At 48.7% G+C, this 15281-nt stretch overlaps 1 protein-coding gene across 3 annotated transcripts in view; it reads left to right on the plus strand.

Annotated features, from left to right (window-relative positions):
• The window catches only part of DVL3 (dishevelled segment polarity protein 3), an 84762-nt gene extending 70650 nt beyond the window's left edge, over positions 1-14112 (plus strand). For 2 of the 3 annotated variants that reach the window (XM_034408316.3, XM_034408318.3), the window contains 4 exons: positions 4362-4529; positions 6261-6473; positions 8794-9186; positions 9873-14112. In XM_034408316.3, coding sequence (XP_034264207.1) covers positions 4362-4529; positions 6261-6473; positions 8794-9186; positions 9873-9904 — 806 coding nt within the window. In that variant the 3' untranslated portion in view covers positions 9905-14112. Of the gene's footprint in view, positions 1-4361; positions 4530-6260; positions 6474-8793; positions 9288-9872 lie in introns of those variants that run through there. The other variant, XM_034408319.2, reaches the window with a different exon arrangement.
• Positions 14113-15281: the final 1169 nt, after the last annotated feature.

Raw genomic sequence — 15281 nt, forward strand, 5'->3', positions numbered from 1 at the left:
GTAATATCATATTCTCAATTTGAGGAATGGCTGATCATCACAAGGTTTTGAAAAGAATATGCCATTGTTTATTTTAAAAAAAGACAGATGTGTAAACAGACTACGTTCAATATGCAATCGTAATGGATTAATGGGCCGCAGCAAGTAGTGGGTTTCACTTACCTTTGCTACCAGTTTGCAAATGTGAGCGCGCGCGCTACCCACCCGTAATGACGTCCGGGCGGGTGGATGGAACCACCCATTGCCGCCACCGCTAACGGTTCACCCGAACCGGGGAGAACCAGTAGAACCCCACCACTGGCCACAGCCTGTTCGAAACTGGGCTGTGGGAAAAATGGACGAGCTCCACTCGTGCGACTGACAGGCAAGCTCGTGCATCCGTGTGACGGTCTCCTTGTGTGAGCAGAAGGCGCTTGCGATTGTGCACGAAGCTCCACTCGCGCGAGTGGAAGGCACTTGCACGAGTGGGGCTTCATGCGCAAGCACAGGTATCCGCCACTTGCATGAGTGGAGCTTCGCGTGTGACGCGAGCATCCTCCGCTCAAGCGTGAAGCTCCATTTTTGTGAGTTGAGGGCATGTGTTGTGACCCAGGCCCACCTAGTTAACATTAAATGCAAAACAGTTCCAAAAAAACAAACAGATTTTATTAAAACAGCTGAGAATTAACTCATTCTCAGCTTATTCCAAATTAAATGAAAGCAAAGTCCTCAAAACACCATTCTTCAGTTTATCTCTGACCTTGGGATAATTAGGCAAACCGCCAAAGGCTTTTCTTGGCAACAGTTCAGGAACAGAAGACGCTGACAAGAAAGAAATACATCCAAACACGAAGCAAATCACTCAACGGTTGTTTTCCGGCAAAGAGGCCAAGAGCCATTGCTGGTCTTTTAAGCCCTCTGGGAGGGGCCAATCATCTCTTGGCCTTACTCCCGAGTTGTCCTTTTTGCTTTAGCTGCTCCTGCCTTCTGGCAGCTCTTCTCATACGTGCACTAGGAACAGGCTTCTCCTGTTCCTCTGCCTCTCTACTGTCAGCTTCTGGAGGCTCCGAAGTCCGCACATCATTCCCCGATGGCCCTGGCCCCATCTCTGCCTCCAATGCAGAGCCCTCATCCAGGCTTTCCCCTGTTGTGATCATCCTGGCGGGCTCCTCATGAGTAGTCCAGATTAGAGAAAGCACAAGGACAGGTGTTTCTCAGGATGAGAAAGCAGAAAACAAAAGTCTGCCATCTCTTTTATTAGTTATCAAAATACAGCGTCATCAGAAGGCGTTATTATGGCTACACATCTCATATTACATACATGAAATAGAAAAGCATCCATATTTTCTCCATATAGGTTTCACATTCTACCAATTACAGTAAATCACATGAATTCTAGGAAAGCGATACTTAAGGTGAAAACAAAACTTAACTCTGCTATGTTATCATATTTGCTGCTAGCCGAGAGGCCCATCTTCCCGGTATCAGATTACCTCAATCCTCAGGAATGTTCTACGAGGAGATGTCTCTGTTATGCAGGCACAGCCTATGTTCTGAACAAAGAGAGAACGAATAGGGCCCTTCAGAGAGTATCCATATGACCCCGCTTTTTCCACTCAGATTATTTCGGTGCCAAGCTCCATACAGTGTCCAACCAGTTAGATTGGTCTACACATATACTATGGCCACCTGATCTCCACATTTCCCAGCCTCTAGGACTGGCCCTTGTTCTTCCTCAGCCTCCTCGCTGTCTGACTCCACTGCCAGCTCCGCAGGCTGCTGGTGGACCACAACAACATGTGTGCATGCCGCTTACACAAATAGAGCCGTGCGTGTGTGCCTGCCACTCACTCTCTCTCACGCACACACAGACACCCTGCACCGGGCTGCCAACCTGGAAAGGCTGGGGACCTCTGAACTAGACAAGTGCCCCCTCAACTCCTTCTCCCAAGTCATTAATAAAAATGTGGAAGAGCATCAGGTCCAGGACAGAGCCCTGTGGCCCCATTCCATCAGTGGTGAAATCCTCTGCGGTTTGCCACCAGTTTGCTGCCTGCCCATGCGCGGTGCACGCTAAATGCACAATGTCCGTGCGGATGTGCAATGTGCGCCAAACATGCTGTGTGTGCATGCACACTGCTTGCATGCATGCGCAGTGCGCATCAAATGTGCACTTTGTGCAGAAAAAGGAGGCTTAAGAAGGTGAAGCGGGGGAACAGCTGTGCCGCGCGATTTAGATTTGCTAGAAAGCAGGATTTCCTGCTTTCTAGCGAATATAAATTGCGCGGCACAGCTGATTGTTGGAAATACCGATTCAGAGGAACCGGTAGCTTTTATTACTACCGGTTTGCCTGAACCGGTGCGAACTGGTAATATTTCACCCCTGCATTCCATCCTTCCCTCCAAGCTAAAGTGGGACCATTAAGGAGCATTTGTTGGGCATGGCTTATCACCATCGGCCCTGACGGTTTCACCAGTTTCTCTTAGTGATGTTCTCCACTCTTGATGGTCCTGTCCCTACTGGTCCTCCTTAAGATCTTAATGACTTTGCTTTTCCCAAGGTGAGTCAGGGTGGTGGATAAGCCTTCTGAAACGATTTTTTCGACCGAACCGTTGCGGTCTAGCTTTCATTGTAGCATGTCCCTTTGGTTTCTTGTTCTTAATTTTGTGGGTTTTTATATTAGTTTTAATCCTACGTTATTCATCAGGAGTCAGAGTCTGAGCTGTGGAGGAGGAGGGCACATATATTATTTAAGTAAATAAATACCTCTCCCCCTTTTGGCTTTTCTTTTCTCTCTGGTATTTTTTTCGGTTTACTTTATTTTGGAAGGGGTTTTATTTTTTGGTATGTTTTGCAAGCTTCTCAAACCCTTATTCAAGCTTTTCTAGCTAAGTTCGCTCCAATGTAGTTTCTGGACCTACTGTACTTGTTCTCCTTTATTCCTGCCTCACTTTTACAACTGTTGCACTCACTGAGTTCAGATTACTCATGATTCATTAATTCAAGCTGCAAAGGTTTTGAAGTCCCCACCAGGTGTTGAATCCACCAAGGGGGCTGTATTTCGATTGCAACATTCAGTCTTAACGAACCTGATTGGGTTTGTTTTCAAGTAAGGCTGGGTAGATTCCTTGAGCAGATCCCATGCCAAGAATTAAAATGGAATCTTCCATCCTCCTGTTTTCCCCCCCCCTGCCAAATAATGGGTTCTGCATATAAATAATGCATTATGTAAATCGGTGTTTCCCAACCGTAGCCATTTTAAGATCTGTGGACTTCAACTCCCAGAATTCTCCCAGGCAGCACTGCCATTTTAATTCTAAAATGGTACCAAGCCGGTCGCCATTCGATAGTTTTCTGGAAGTGAATCTTTTGGAACGGGAAGTGATTCATTGTGGGTTCTCCAAATGGCCCTGTCACAAAAGGAGTGATTTCTATAGAACACACATTGCTTGGACTTGAGCGGCAAAAAATGCAGGGGAAAAATACTCCTTTTCCCTCTATAGCCGGGGTGGGGAATGATGACCCTTTTATGACTTGCGGACTTCAGTTCCCAGCATGAGCCAGCATGATGGACTTCAACTCCCAGAATTCCTAAGACAGCCTTGCTGGCTGAGGAATTCTGGGAGTTGAAGTCCACAGGTCATAAAGGGGCCATAGTTGCCCATCCCTTTTACAACCTGTGGCCTTCAACTCCCAGAATTCCTGAGACAGCCATGCTGGCTGAGGAATTCTGGGAGTTGAAGTCCTCAGGTCATAAGGGGGCCATAGTTGCCCATCCCTTTTACAACCTGTGGCCTTCAATTCCCAGAATTCCTGAGACAGCCATGCTGGCTGAGGAATTCTGGGAGTTGAAGTCCTCAGGTCATAAAGGGGCCATAGTTGCCCATCCCTTTTACAACCTGTGGCCTTCAATTCCCAGAATTCCTGAGACAGCCATGCTGGCTGAGGAATTCTGGGAGTTGAAGTCCTCAGGTCATAAAGGGGCCATAGTTGCCCATCCCTTTTACAACCTGTGGCCTTCAATTCCCAGAATTCCTGAGGCAGCCATGCTGGCTGAGGAATTCTGGGAGTTGAAGTCCTCAGGTCATAAGGGGGCCATAGTTGCCCATCCCTTTTACAACCTGTGGCCTTCAACTCCCAGAATTCCTGAGGCAGCCATGCTGGCTGAGGAATTCTGGGAGTTGAAGTCCACAAGTCATAAAGGGGGTCATTGCTCCCCACTCTGCACAGGAATAACCCTATAAGCTAGTGACTGGCCCCATGTCATGCTGAGAATTTATGTAGCTGAGGTAGGCCTCAAAACCCTAACCCCCACACCACTTTCCATTTGTCATTGCATCTCTTCCTTGTTCAATCTTGCTTGCTTCTGCCCCTTTGCCAGGTTCAGATGTGGTCGACTGGCTGTACCATCATGTGGAGGGCTTCACCGACCGGCGAGAATCCCGCAAGTACGCCAGCAACCTGCTGAAGGCTGGTTATATCCGACATACGGTCAACAAAATCACCTTCTCGGAGCAGTGCTACTACATCTTTGGAGACCTCTGTGGAAGTACGGATTGTAATCATGGATATGGGCTGGGAAGGAGGGACGGGCCAATTGTAGGTAGTCCTCGACTTACGACCCCAGTCGAGCCCAAAATTTCTGTTGCTAAGGAAGGCAGTTGTTAAAAGTGAGTTTTGTCCCATTTTAGGACCTTCCTTGCCACAAGTTGTTAAGTAAATCACTGCAGTGGTTAAGCTAGTAACTTGGTTGTTAAGTGAATCTGGCTTCCCCATTGATTTTGCTTGTCAGAAGGTCTCACATAACCCCGGGGCATTGCAACCGTCATAGATCTGAATCAGTTGCCAAACATCTAAATTTTGATCACTTGACCACGGGGATGCTGCAATGGTCGCTAAGTGTGAAAAACCGCCGTAAGCCACGTTTTCCAGTGCCATTGTAACTTCGAACGGTCACTCAATAAAAGGTTTTAAGATGAGGGCTATTCGTATTTGAAAGTCAGGCTTTTTCAGCTTGCAACAGGGAGTTTTGATCATTTTGGAACCAAAATGTTCCAGAATTCATTGGAACAGCCCATTTTGGTGCTCAAAGCCAGCGGCCTCCCAGTGCTCAAAACAGAATGTTTTAAATTGAAGATGGTTTATAAGTGTTTTACACGCCTCTCTGGGAAGGAAGGAAGGAAGGAAGGAAGGAAGGAAGGAAGGAAGGAAGGGGTGATTTAGCAGAAAAAGAGATGACTTAGCAAGAAAAACAAATAGATGGGTGATCGTGAAAGGCCCTGGGTGAGGTCTTTTATTTATTTATTTATTTATTTATTTATTTGTTCCTATTTCTATACCGCCCTTCTCCAAATAGGACTCAGGGCGGTGAACAGCCAAAGTAAAAAACAGTACATACAAAATTTAAAAGCAGTTTAAAATAATTAAATATTTTGGCCGTAAATTAAAACAACACAATTTAAAATCAATTTAAAATTTAACTCAAGCCAGCCCAGCTAGTTGAAATAAATGGGTTTTCAGGGCCTGGCGAAAAATCCGGAGGTCTGTTATTGTACGTATCTCTGGGAGGAGGTTGTTTTGCAGAAGGCGCTCTTATCCTGAACTAGCGACAGGAAGCGTCTGTGCAGAGCAAACCCTGAATAGTTTGCTAAATCCTGCACTTCTCCTTTTTTTATTTTTTTTCCTTCTGCCTTGGGATGGGTAACTGACAAAATAATCACCACTGACAGACAGCCAGGGAAGTGGCCTTGAAGCAAATGTTCAGAAACATTATTGTATGTCAAAATCAGTGGTGAAATGTGAAATTCGTCACTACCAGTTCTGTGGGCGTGGCTTGGTGGGGTGGGGTGGGGTAATGTGACTGGGTGGGCCGAAGAGGTTGTTAAAAAAAATGCTTTTAAAAGCCTCTGACGATCCCAGCTGAGTTGCCTGATCGTCAGAGGCTTTTGGTTTTTTTTACTTTTAAAAGCATTTTTTCGGCCAAAGAGGTTGTAGAAAAAAATGCTTTTAAAAGTAAAAAAAAAAAAAAAAAAAGCCTCCGATGATCGCGTGGCTCAGCTGGGCATGCGGGGTGGGGGGGTGGGGGGGGCAGGGATTTTTGCTACCGGTTCTCCGAACCACCCGCCGTCATCGCTACCGGATCAGACGATCCGGTCCGAACTGGGAGCATTTCACCCCTGCTCCCTCCCTTCCCTGTGCCGCATCGGTCCACAAAATGGGGAAGCTTGGTGGCCGCTGATTTAACTTTTACTGGTTTTCTGTGCCTCTTTTCTCCTTGCAGACATGGCCAACTTATCCTTGCATGACCATGATGGATCTAGCGGGGCCTCTGACCAGGATACGCTGGCTCCGTTACCTCACCCAGGAGCGGCCCCCTGGCCCCTAGCTTTTCCTTACCAGTATCCACCTCCACACCCCTACAACCCCCACCCCGGCTTCCCTGAGCCGGGTTACAGCTACGGAGGGGGCAGCGCAGGAAGTCAGCACAGTGAAGGTAAGCATCTACCAGGATCTTCAGGTCCACCTTCAAAGTCTGGTAGAACGTGGCCCTTCTTTCTTCTGTCTGAGTTGCGAATTGTGCCCTATCTGGGGTCCCTCTCTGGAAAACTTTAAGAGGGAAGGTCAGGTTGCATGCAAAATCTGGGTTGTGGGAATAGCCTCCTCCTCCTGGACACTCATGTTCCCTCTCAACCAAGGAACGAGTCTAGCTTTTGAGCGTTTCAAAAATTCTTGTTTGGGGCATCCTCATTCTAAATTGGTCACTTAGGCCAGGATATCCCTATGTATGGCTCTCTTGCCCTTCCTTCCTTCCCTCCCTCCCTCCTTCCTTTATGCATTGATTCCTTCCTTCCTTCCTTCCTTCCTTCCTTCCTTCCTTCCCTCCCTCCCTCCCTCCCTCCCTCCCTCCCTCCCTCCCTCCCTCCCTTTATACATTGATTCCTTTTCCTTCCTTCCCTCCCTCCCTCCTTCCTTTATGCATTGATTCCTTCCTTCCTTCCTTCCTTCCTTTATGCATTGATTCCTTTTCCTACCTTCCTCCCTCCCTCCCTCCCTCCTTTCTTTATGTATTGATTCCTCCCTCCCTCCCTCCCTCCTTCCCTCCCTCCTTCCTTTATGTATTGATTCCTTTTCCTTCCTTCCTTCCTTCCCTCCCGCCCTCCCTCCCTTTATACATTGATTCCTTTTCCTTCCTTCCTTCCTTCCCTCCCTCCCTCCTTTCTTTATGCATTGATTCCTTCCTTCCTTTCTTTATGCATTGATTCCTTTTCCTTCCTTCCTTCCTTCCTTCCTTCCTTCCTTCCTTCCTTCCCTCCTTCCCTCCTTCCTCCCTCCCTCCCTCCCTCCCTCCCTCCCTCCCTCCCTCCTTCCTTTATGTATTGATTCCTTTTCCTTCCTTCCTTCCTTCCTTCCTTCCTTCCTTCCTTCCTTCCTTCCTTCCTTCTTTCCTTCCCTCCCTCCTTCCCTCCCTCCCTCCCTCCCTCCCTCCTCCACCCATCTCATATCCAATGACTCTGGGCCAGTGGTAGAATTAATTTTTTTTTTACTACCCATTCTGTGGGCATGGCTTGGTGGGCGTGGTGTGGCTTGGTGGGCGTGGCAGGGGAAGGATACTACAAAATCCCCATTCCCTCCCCACTCCTGTGGGAAGGATGTTGCAAAATCTCCAGCCAGAGGTGGCATTGGCCGGTTTCTCCGAACTACTCAAAAATTCCCACTGCCAGTTCTCCAGAACCTTGTCAGAACCTGCTGAATTTCACCCCTGTTCTGGGCCGCTTGCAACATTAAAAAAGTTTAAAAAATCATTAAAATCATCCATCATGAAAAAAGCACAGCAGGTAAAATCATTAAGACGAGATGGCGAAAGAAGGAGCTGGACACACGAAGGAGGGGAGGTGGGGTTAAGTTTTAATCATTCAAAATCTGAACGGTGCGAGAGCTCGGAGTCTCATCGTTTTCAGCCTGGTGCCTTCACTATTAGACCGAACAGGCTCTCCGTTTTAATAGTCCTTTCATTGGTCTGTCTCATGTTCCAATTGCAATATTTTACTCTTCGTGTGGTTACAGGAAGTTCTCAACTTACTACAGTTCATTTAGTGCAGTGTTTCTCAACCTTTTTAGCTTGAAGATGGGCGGACTTCAACTCCCAGAATCCCCCAGCCAGCGCTGCTGCCTGGGGGATTCTGGGAGTTGAAGTCCACTCATCTTCAAGCTTCCAAGGTTGAGAAACACTGATTTACCGGCTGTTCCAAGTTACAGCGGCACTGAAAAAAGTGACTTATGACCATTTTTAAAATAGAGTAGAATTGCAGAGTTGGAAGGGACCTTGGAGATCATCTAGTCCAACCCCCTGCTCAAGCAGGAAACCCTACACCACTTCAGACAAACGGTTGTCCAATCTTTTCTTAAAAACTTCCAGTGTTGGAGGCGGGGGGGGGGACGCTGCAGATGTCGTAACTGTGAAAAACGGTCCTGAGTCTCTTTTTTTCCCAGTGCTGTTGTAACTTTGAAGCATCACTTAAAGGAACTGTGGTAAGTCGAGGACTAGTTGTATTGGGGCTATTTTGGTGGGGAATGCAGATTTCTGACCTGATGACAGAAGGTGCATTTTAGTCCCTGCTGGCTCGCTTCCTTCCGCAGATTCCCTCAGTTTAAATAAGGTAAGTCTTTTAGATCCAGCATTTCTCAACCTGGGCAGCTTGAAGATGGATGGACTTCAGCTTCCAGAATTCTGGGAATTGAAGTCCACTTATCTTCAAGTTGCCCAGGTTGAGAAACACTGTCCTAACCACTCTCAATTGTTACTCCCTGTGCAGGAAGCCGCAGCAGCGGTTCAAACCGCAGTGGCAGCGAGAGACGGAAGGACCGAGACCCCAAAGCCGGGGAGTCCAAGTCGGGCGGTAGCGGCAGCGAATCTGACCACACCAGCCGTAGCAGCATTCGCCGGGAGCGAGCGGCCAGCGAATGCTCCGTGCCGAGCAGCCAACGTAGCCATCACTCCATGGCTCACAGCGTGCGCAGCCACCACAGCCAGCAGTCTTACGGCCCTCCCGGCCTCCCACCTCTCTACAGCCCTCCCATGCTCCTGATGCCGCCACCCCCTTCCGCCCTGGGACCTCCCGGGGCTCCCCCGGGCCGAGATCTGGCCTCGGTGCCCCCTGAACTGACCGCCAGTAGACAGTCATTCCGAATGGCCATGGGCAACCCTAGTGAGTTTTTTGTGGATGTAATGTGAAGATCCCTCCCTCCCTCCCTCCTTACCTCCCTCCCTCTGCCTGTCTGGGCTGCCCCCCCCCCAAGTTGGTTTGTCTCCTAGAAAGAGCACACTCGGTGTGAGATGCATCTCTTGTCTGTCTGTATCTCTCTCTCTCTCTGTTTCTCTCTCTCTCTCTCTTTCTCTGTTTTGTTTTTTTGACTAGGCATTTATGGAAAGGGGTTGAGGAAATCAAATGAACTAAGCCAGCGGTCCCCATCCTTTATGGCTTCAGGGATGGGGGGAGAGGGGAACTGGCTCGACCGCTAGTGCAAGTCGAGCCAGCCAGCTGCGCGTGCAACCCGCTTCTGAACAGGCCGTGGCTCGGTAGCGGACCGCAGCCTGAGGGTTGGGGACCCCCGAACTAAAACTGTTTGATTCTAATCTTTCCCGCAAGTGTCTCTCCAGAAGCTTCTCCTGAACACCGCCCTCCCCACATGTGATTGCAGAAAAGAACAGCCCTAACCCAGCTTGTATTTTTTACCTTGTTAACCTGCACGCTAATCCATTAATCTGCACCCACCCGGGACTTCCGCTGCTCGCCCGTTGTCGTTGTTGTTGTTTTTTCCCACGCCACCAGCCCTTTAAACACCTGCCCTCTTTCTCCTCCTCGCCCCTCTTGTGTTCCTCTCTGCCGAGCAGCCAAGAATTATGGGGTCTTTGACTTCCTTTGAGCTGGCCAGCCGTGGTTGGGGAGAGCCGCGGCGCGCGGTGGTGGTTTGGTTCCTCCTGCCTCCAGGAGAGGAAGAGACAGAGCCTTTTCAACCTGCTTTAGGGGCGCAAGATGACTTCTTGGTTTTGGAAAGACGTCCTTCCTTCTCCGTCAGCCCGGGAGGGAAGCAGGGCTGAGCTCCCGACTGTGTCCTTCTTCGCCAGCAGCGTAGCCTTCACCCGTGAGACTCTTGAGATGGACCTGCCAGATGGTGGCGACTTCCCTTTCTTCGCTGAATCCTCAAACTGGGATGAAGGTTTTCCTAGGGAAAACGCTGGAGGTTAAACTCGGGTGCTTGATGTCCGGAAGAAATCCAGGACGAGAGGGCCAGGACACTGTCTCCACTCCAAGGCTAGGTTCCTCAAGATCTCCAAAACTTTTCTTTTCTAAAAAAAAAAACAACATTGAGTAAATGCAAAGAAAACTCTTATCAAAAAAACCAGGATTGCTTGCTTGCTTGCTTTTTGGAACACCAGTGTTGACCACGAATCACATTTGGGTTGCACTGCTGTTGGACGTGTCCGTAGATTTTTTTCCCCTGCTACCACTTTGTCACAAACCTACAGTTTTCCATCATCTCTCTGGGAAATTTTGAGTTCTTTCCCATCCCATCTTGCCCTTATTATCATTGGTTTTTTTCCCTTTCATTGCTATGTGGATTGGCACTGCCTTCGTTCTTTGTGTGTGTGTGTGTGTGTGTGAAAACAATCCCGAAACAAGGAGAAAAAAAAAACAATTAAGGTCCTGGGAGAAATGTGAAAAGCATTTATCCAGAGGTGAAATTCAAATTTTTTCTCTACTGGTTCTGTGGGCATGGCTTGATGGGCGTGGCTGGGGAAGGATATTGCAAAATCTCCATTCCCTCCCCACTCCAGGGGAAGGATACTGCAAAATCCCCATTCCCTCCCCACTCCTGGGGGAAGGATACTGCAAAATCCCCATTCCCTCCCCACTCCTGGGGGAAGGATATTGCACAATCTCCATTCCCACCACACACTGGGGCCAGCCAGAGGTGGTATTTGCCGGTTTTCCCAACTACTCAAAATTTCCGCTACCGGTTCTCCAGAACCTGTTAGAACCTGCTGGATTTCACCCCTGCATTTATCCCTGAAGGGAAGGACTGACTTCTAAGAGATTGTGTTGGGGTTGACACTCTTTCGTTCTCTCCTTCCCTAAATCCCTTCTGCATGATTTCTGGGAGTTAACAAACTTTTCTGCTTGTATGTAGCCTGTTTTTTTAAAAAAAATAATACCAGTTGCAGAATTCAACTTCCGGTTCCTGTTTTTAGCAAATCAAATTTTCTCTTTGTTTCGAAGTTGGACGATCTGGACAGTTGGCTTTTGAAATCTTTTGAAAGCCAGGAGAAAGACAGAGAGAAGATGATGCTTATTCCTCTCGTGGCTCGGCACATAACGAGGGCATCGTGAAAGCACAAACAGCTGACATTTGCCAGCCTGGTATTCCATTTGCTCTCCGACCTCATCCCGCCATCGAAATACGGACAAATTCTGATCCTTAAGGGCTGGTTCCCCACAACACACTGAAGCACAAACTAAAGATACTTAGGACTTAACTCTTACTGAATCCACGGACTCCTCCGAGTATCTTCCTTATCTTTCTGTGGGATATTGTCTTCTCACTTCCCTAGTCTGGCATCAACAACCGATTTCCTACTGACCTATCCAAACACTAACCAGATCCAGCACACTTTTGTTTGGAGGTCAGCCAAGGTCAGCTAGGAGCTGCCACATGCTGCGGATTATCCCGTCCTGCTTTACCTACACTAATACGTGGTGTGAACCCATCTAATGGGAACGCAGCTTTGTGGCGTTCCCCTTTTAATTGTGGCGGCGTCAGTGGCTCTTCCTTACCTGCTTCCTGTGCCATGTCAGGGGTGCATAGGCCCCCGAGTTCCTTCGCTTTTTAGCTTCAGTGTCCATCCGTCGAGCGTCACTGTGAAGAGCGAATCTGGAGAACCCATGAGTGACACGGGGGGAACTTAACGATGGCGGTTAAACCCAGCTGTTCATTGGCATTTGGGATGCCCAGAAGGGAAAAGCGGGGAGTGGCATTTGCTTTGCTAGTAAAGGACTCGTACGGTCAACCTCGATCAGGAAAAATGCCTATAATCATGCCAAGTGACTTTCAGGGGTCTCATCAGGTGCTTCATCGTTTGGTTTTACCTTGAGGCAAAAATTTGTTTGGGGCCAGTTTTGGTCTTCCTACTGAATTGCCCTATCTATGAAACTTCTTTCCCTACCTTAGATGTGGTGGGCATGGCCATCGGTCTTTCTGAAAGGTGGGAGGCGTTTTTGTCAGCTCTCGTCACTTCTACGAGATGCTGCGATTCCAATAAGCCCAACACCTTTTCTCTGACTGGTAGCCAAGAATAATAAGTAGGCGTTTTATGGTGAGACCTTTTTGGTCCTGCATGCCTGGTGTTGGTAGAACCAGGCAAAATTTGCAGGTCTGAGGCCACATCCAGTCCAGCACCTTTCAGGTTACCCTTCACTTTCATTCCTACTGGGTTTGAATCGGGGATGAAATGCTATCGGTTCGGACTGGTTCTCCCGAACTGGTAGTAAAAAATGCTACCGGTTCGGGCGAACCGGTATTTCCGACGATCAGCTGTGGCGGACGATTTATATTAGCTAGAATCGTCGTTAGCTAATCTAATTCGCGTGGCACAGCGGATTTCCCTCCCCCCGCTGTTCTACTTACCTTTGCAGCAGTGGTGAAATCCAAACTTTTTTACTACCGGTTCTGTGGGCGTGGCTTGGTGGGCGTGATGTGGCTTGGTGGGCGTGACTTGGGGCCAGCCAGAGGTGATATTTGCCGGTTCTCCGAACTGCTCAAAATTTTCCGCTACCAGTTCTCCAGAACCTGTCAGAACCTGCTGGATTTCACCCCTGCTTTGCAGACTCTGAAGGCTTCAAAATGTTCCTTTTTTAGTGCTGCGCGGACATGCCTCAAGTGTACATGCAAAACATGCGCTCGGTAGCAGACTCACAGAACCGGTAGCAGATTTCAGAGGATTTCACTGCTGGTTTGAATAGCATCCCCATCTTTCAGTCTACGGTGAAGTGGCGAAGGAAAGGAAGGGGCTGGGAAGCAGTACCGGCTGAGAACAAAACTATTACAGGCGGTCCTTGACTTAACAACCCTTCAGTGACTTTTTGAAGTTGCAACGGCGCTGGGAAAAAAATGACTTATAAGTGGTCTTCCTTGTTATGATCGTTGCAACATCCCCATGGTCATGGGTCAAAATTCAGACTGAGATGTATATATGATGGTTGCAGGTTCCGGGGGTCGTGTGATTGCCGTTTGCAACCTTCCAGCCGACTTCACACAAGGAAATCGGATTCGCTTAACGGCCATCGCCCCCCCCCCCCAAAAAGCCGTAACATTGGGGGTGACTCACTTCGCTGCCTTGTTTAGCAACACAAATTGGTTCCAACTGGGGTTGTAAATTGAGGACCGTCTGATTTTTGAAGTCGGGGGGTGGGGGGCAGAGTAGAGTTGGTGTAGGGAAAAAAAAAGTGACATTTTGCCCTTCACACTTGATTTGCTTTTAGGATCTCTGTCCGTCATGCCTTCTCTTCATGGGTTGAAGGAACCGCAAATGTTTGGCCTTGAAGAAGGGGGTAGAGAAACCCCACCTAGTGACTGCTATCTTGAAAGCTCTTTGCTTAGGTACAGATCCCACACTAGGCCCTTTCACTGAACAAGGATTGTGCCTTTCCATTCGCGCACACACATTCCCTGATGCTATGTAAATTGTCTTCCGGGTCAACAGCCACATGGGTTTCCTTAGACTCAAGGATTATCTTGTTTCTGTGTCGTTTTTTTTTTTTAAATGTTCTGCAATTTCTTTGATTCACAGTTAGTATTTTTCAGGCCACCGCCCCTAATTTTATCTGCCACCGTCTTTTTTTTTTATGTCCTCTTTGCCATAAAAACAACTTTGACTCTCCCCCCCTGCACCCTTCCCCCCCCACTTCCCGGTACACCCTCCATCTCTTGCTGGTCCCTTCCCTTCGGTTTTCTTCCTCCTGACGTTGGTGCTACCGTCTCATCATGCATATTGCCTTACCTCCTCTTCCTTGGTTTTATATCAATCAAAAACTTCCTATGTGTTTTTATTTATAAAATAGTTTTATTGGACTCCATGCTGGTGTGTGTGCTTTCTTTCTTTTTTTTTTCCCCCCGTTTCCAAAAGAACCCCCACATCTGCCTGTTTCAGACACTGGTTCGCAAAGGTGACTCGGCTTCAGGGGTGTCCACGGAACATGGTGAAGAAACAGGTTAAGATGTGGTCAGAATGCGCAATTGAAACTTCACGTGAACTCTTAACCATTATCTGTTTTTAAGCAGGGGTGGGATTCAGGCGGTTCGGACTGGTTTAGGAGAGCTGGATGCTAATTTTACATCCGGTTCGCTGAACCGGTAGTTGCATGGGCTGACTGGCCCCGCCCACCCCTCCCAGGAGTCTCCACGCGGCCCGTTTTGGATGCCACGTAAGTGCAGGGCCTGCACAGAGGCTCTGGGAGGGCGAAAAATGGGCCTACCGGAAGTTCCGGAAGTCCAGAAATGGGCCCGTTTCCAGCTTCTGGACGGCCACCGGAGCCTGGGGGAGGCCATTTTCATCCTCCCGAAGACTCTGGAGCCTGGTGAGGGCGAAAATGATCCCCCCCACTGTGATGTAGGAGGCTGAGTAGGCCACGCCCACTATGGCCACGCCTGTTCTGTCCCCGTCCCACACGCACACACGTCCCCGTCCCACACGCACGCACACACACCAACAGATGTCCAAGAGTTAAAGACCAAACCAGCCGACAAAATCCTTTTCCTTATGATAACGGAACTTGGCAGCAACCTAGTGGCTGCCTGCCAAGAGTTTATTACTTACAAAGGGAAGAGATAACTTCTCTCCGCTTCTGGTACATCAGAGTAAAATGCTCAATAATTACAGAGTAATTCAAGTCCAAAGATAATCCAGCAAAGTCTATAGCAAAAGTCCGGCAATGCAGAATGGCGTGGAAGCTTTCAGCTTTGTTCGTCACAAGGTTTGACTGGCCACCACGCTCCCTTTTATACCCTGTGGGGTGTGGTCCAGTGACTCAGCCTAATCTCGGCCACGCCTTCTGTTGCGCGCGCTTACCTCTGCGACGTTGGCGTGGATCGAGCCAAGACTCATTACTCTCATCACTGTCCACCTGTGGCTGCGTGGACGTGCTTGGCCCCGGCCCTATCTCTTGCCCTTCGGCGGACACCGAAGGCATTTCCAGAGAGGAGGGTCCTGGAGAGGGAGGCCTTGCCAACTCCTCTCCTTCACTCG

The sequence above is a fragment of the Pantherophis guttatus genome, chromosome 6, assembly GCF_059756535.1.
Source record: "Pantherophis guttatus breed Tessera chromosome 6, ASM5975653v1, whole genome shotgun sequence".
Lineage (NCBI taxonomy): Eukaryota > Metazoa > Chordata > Lepidosauria > Squamata > Colubridae > Pantherophis > Pantherophis guttatus.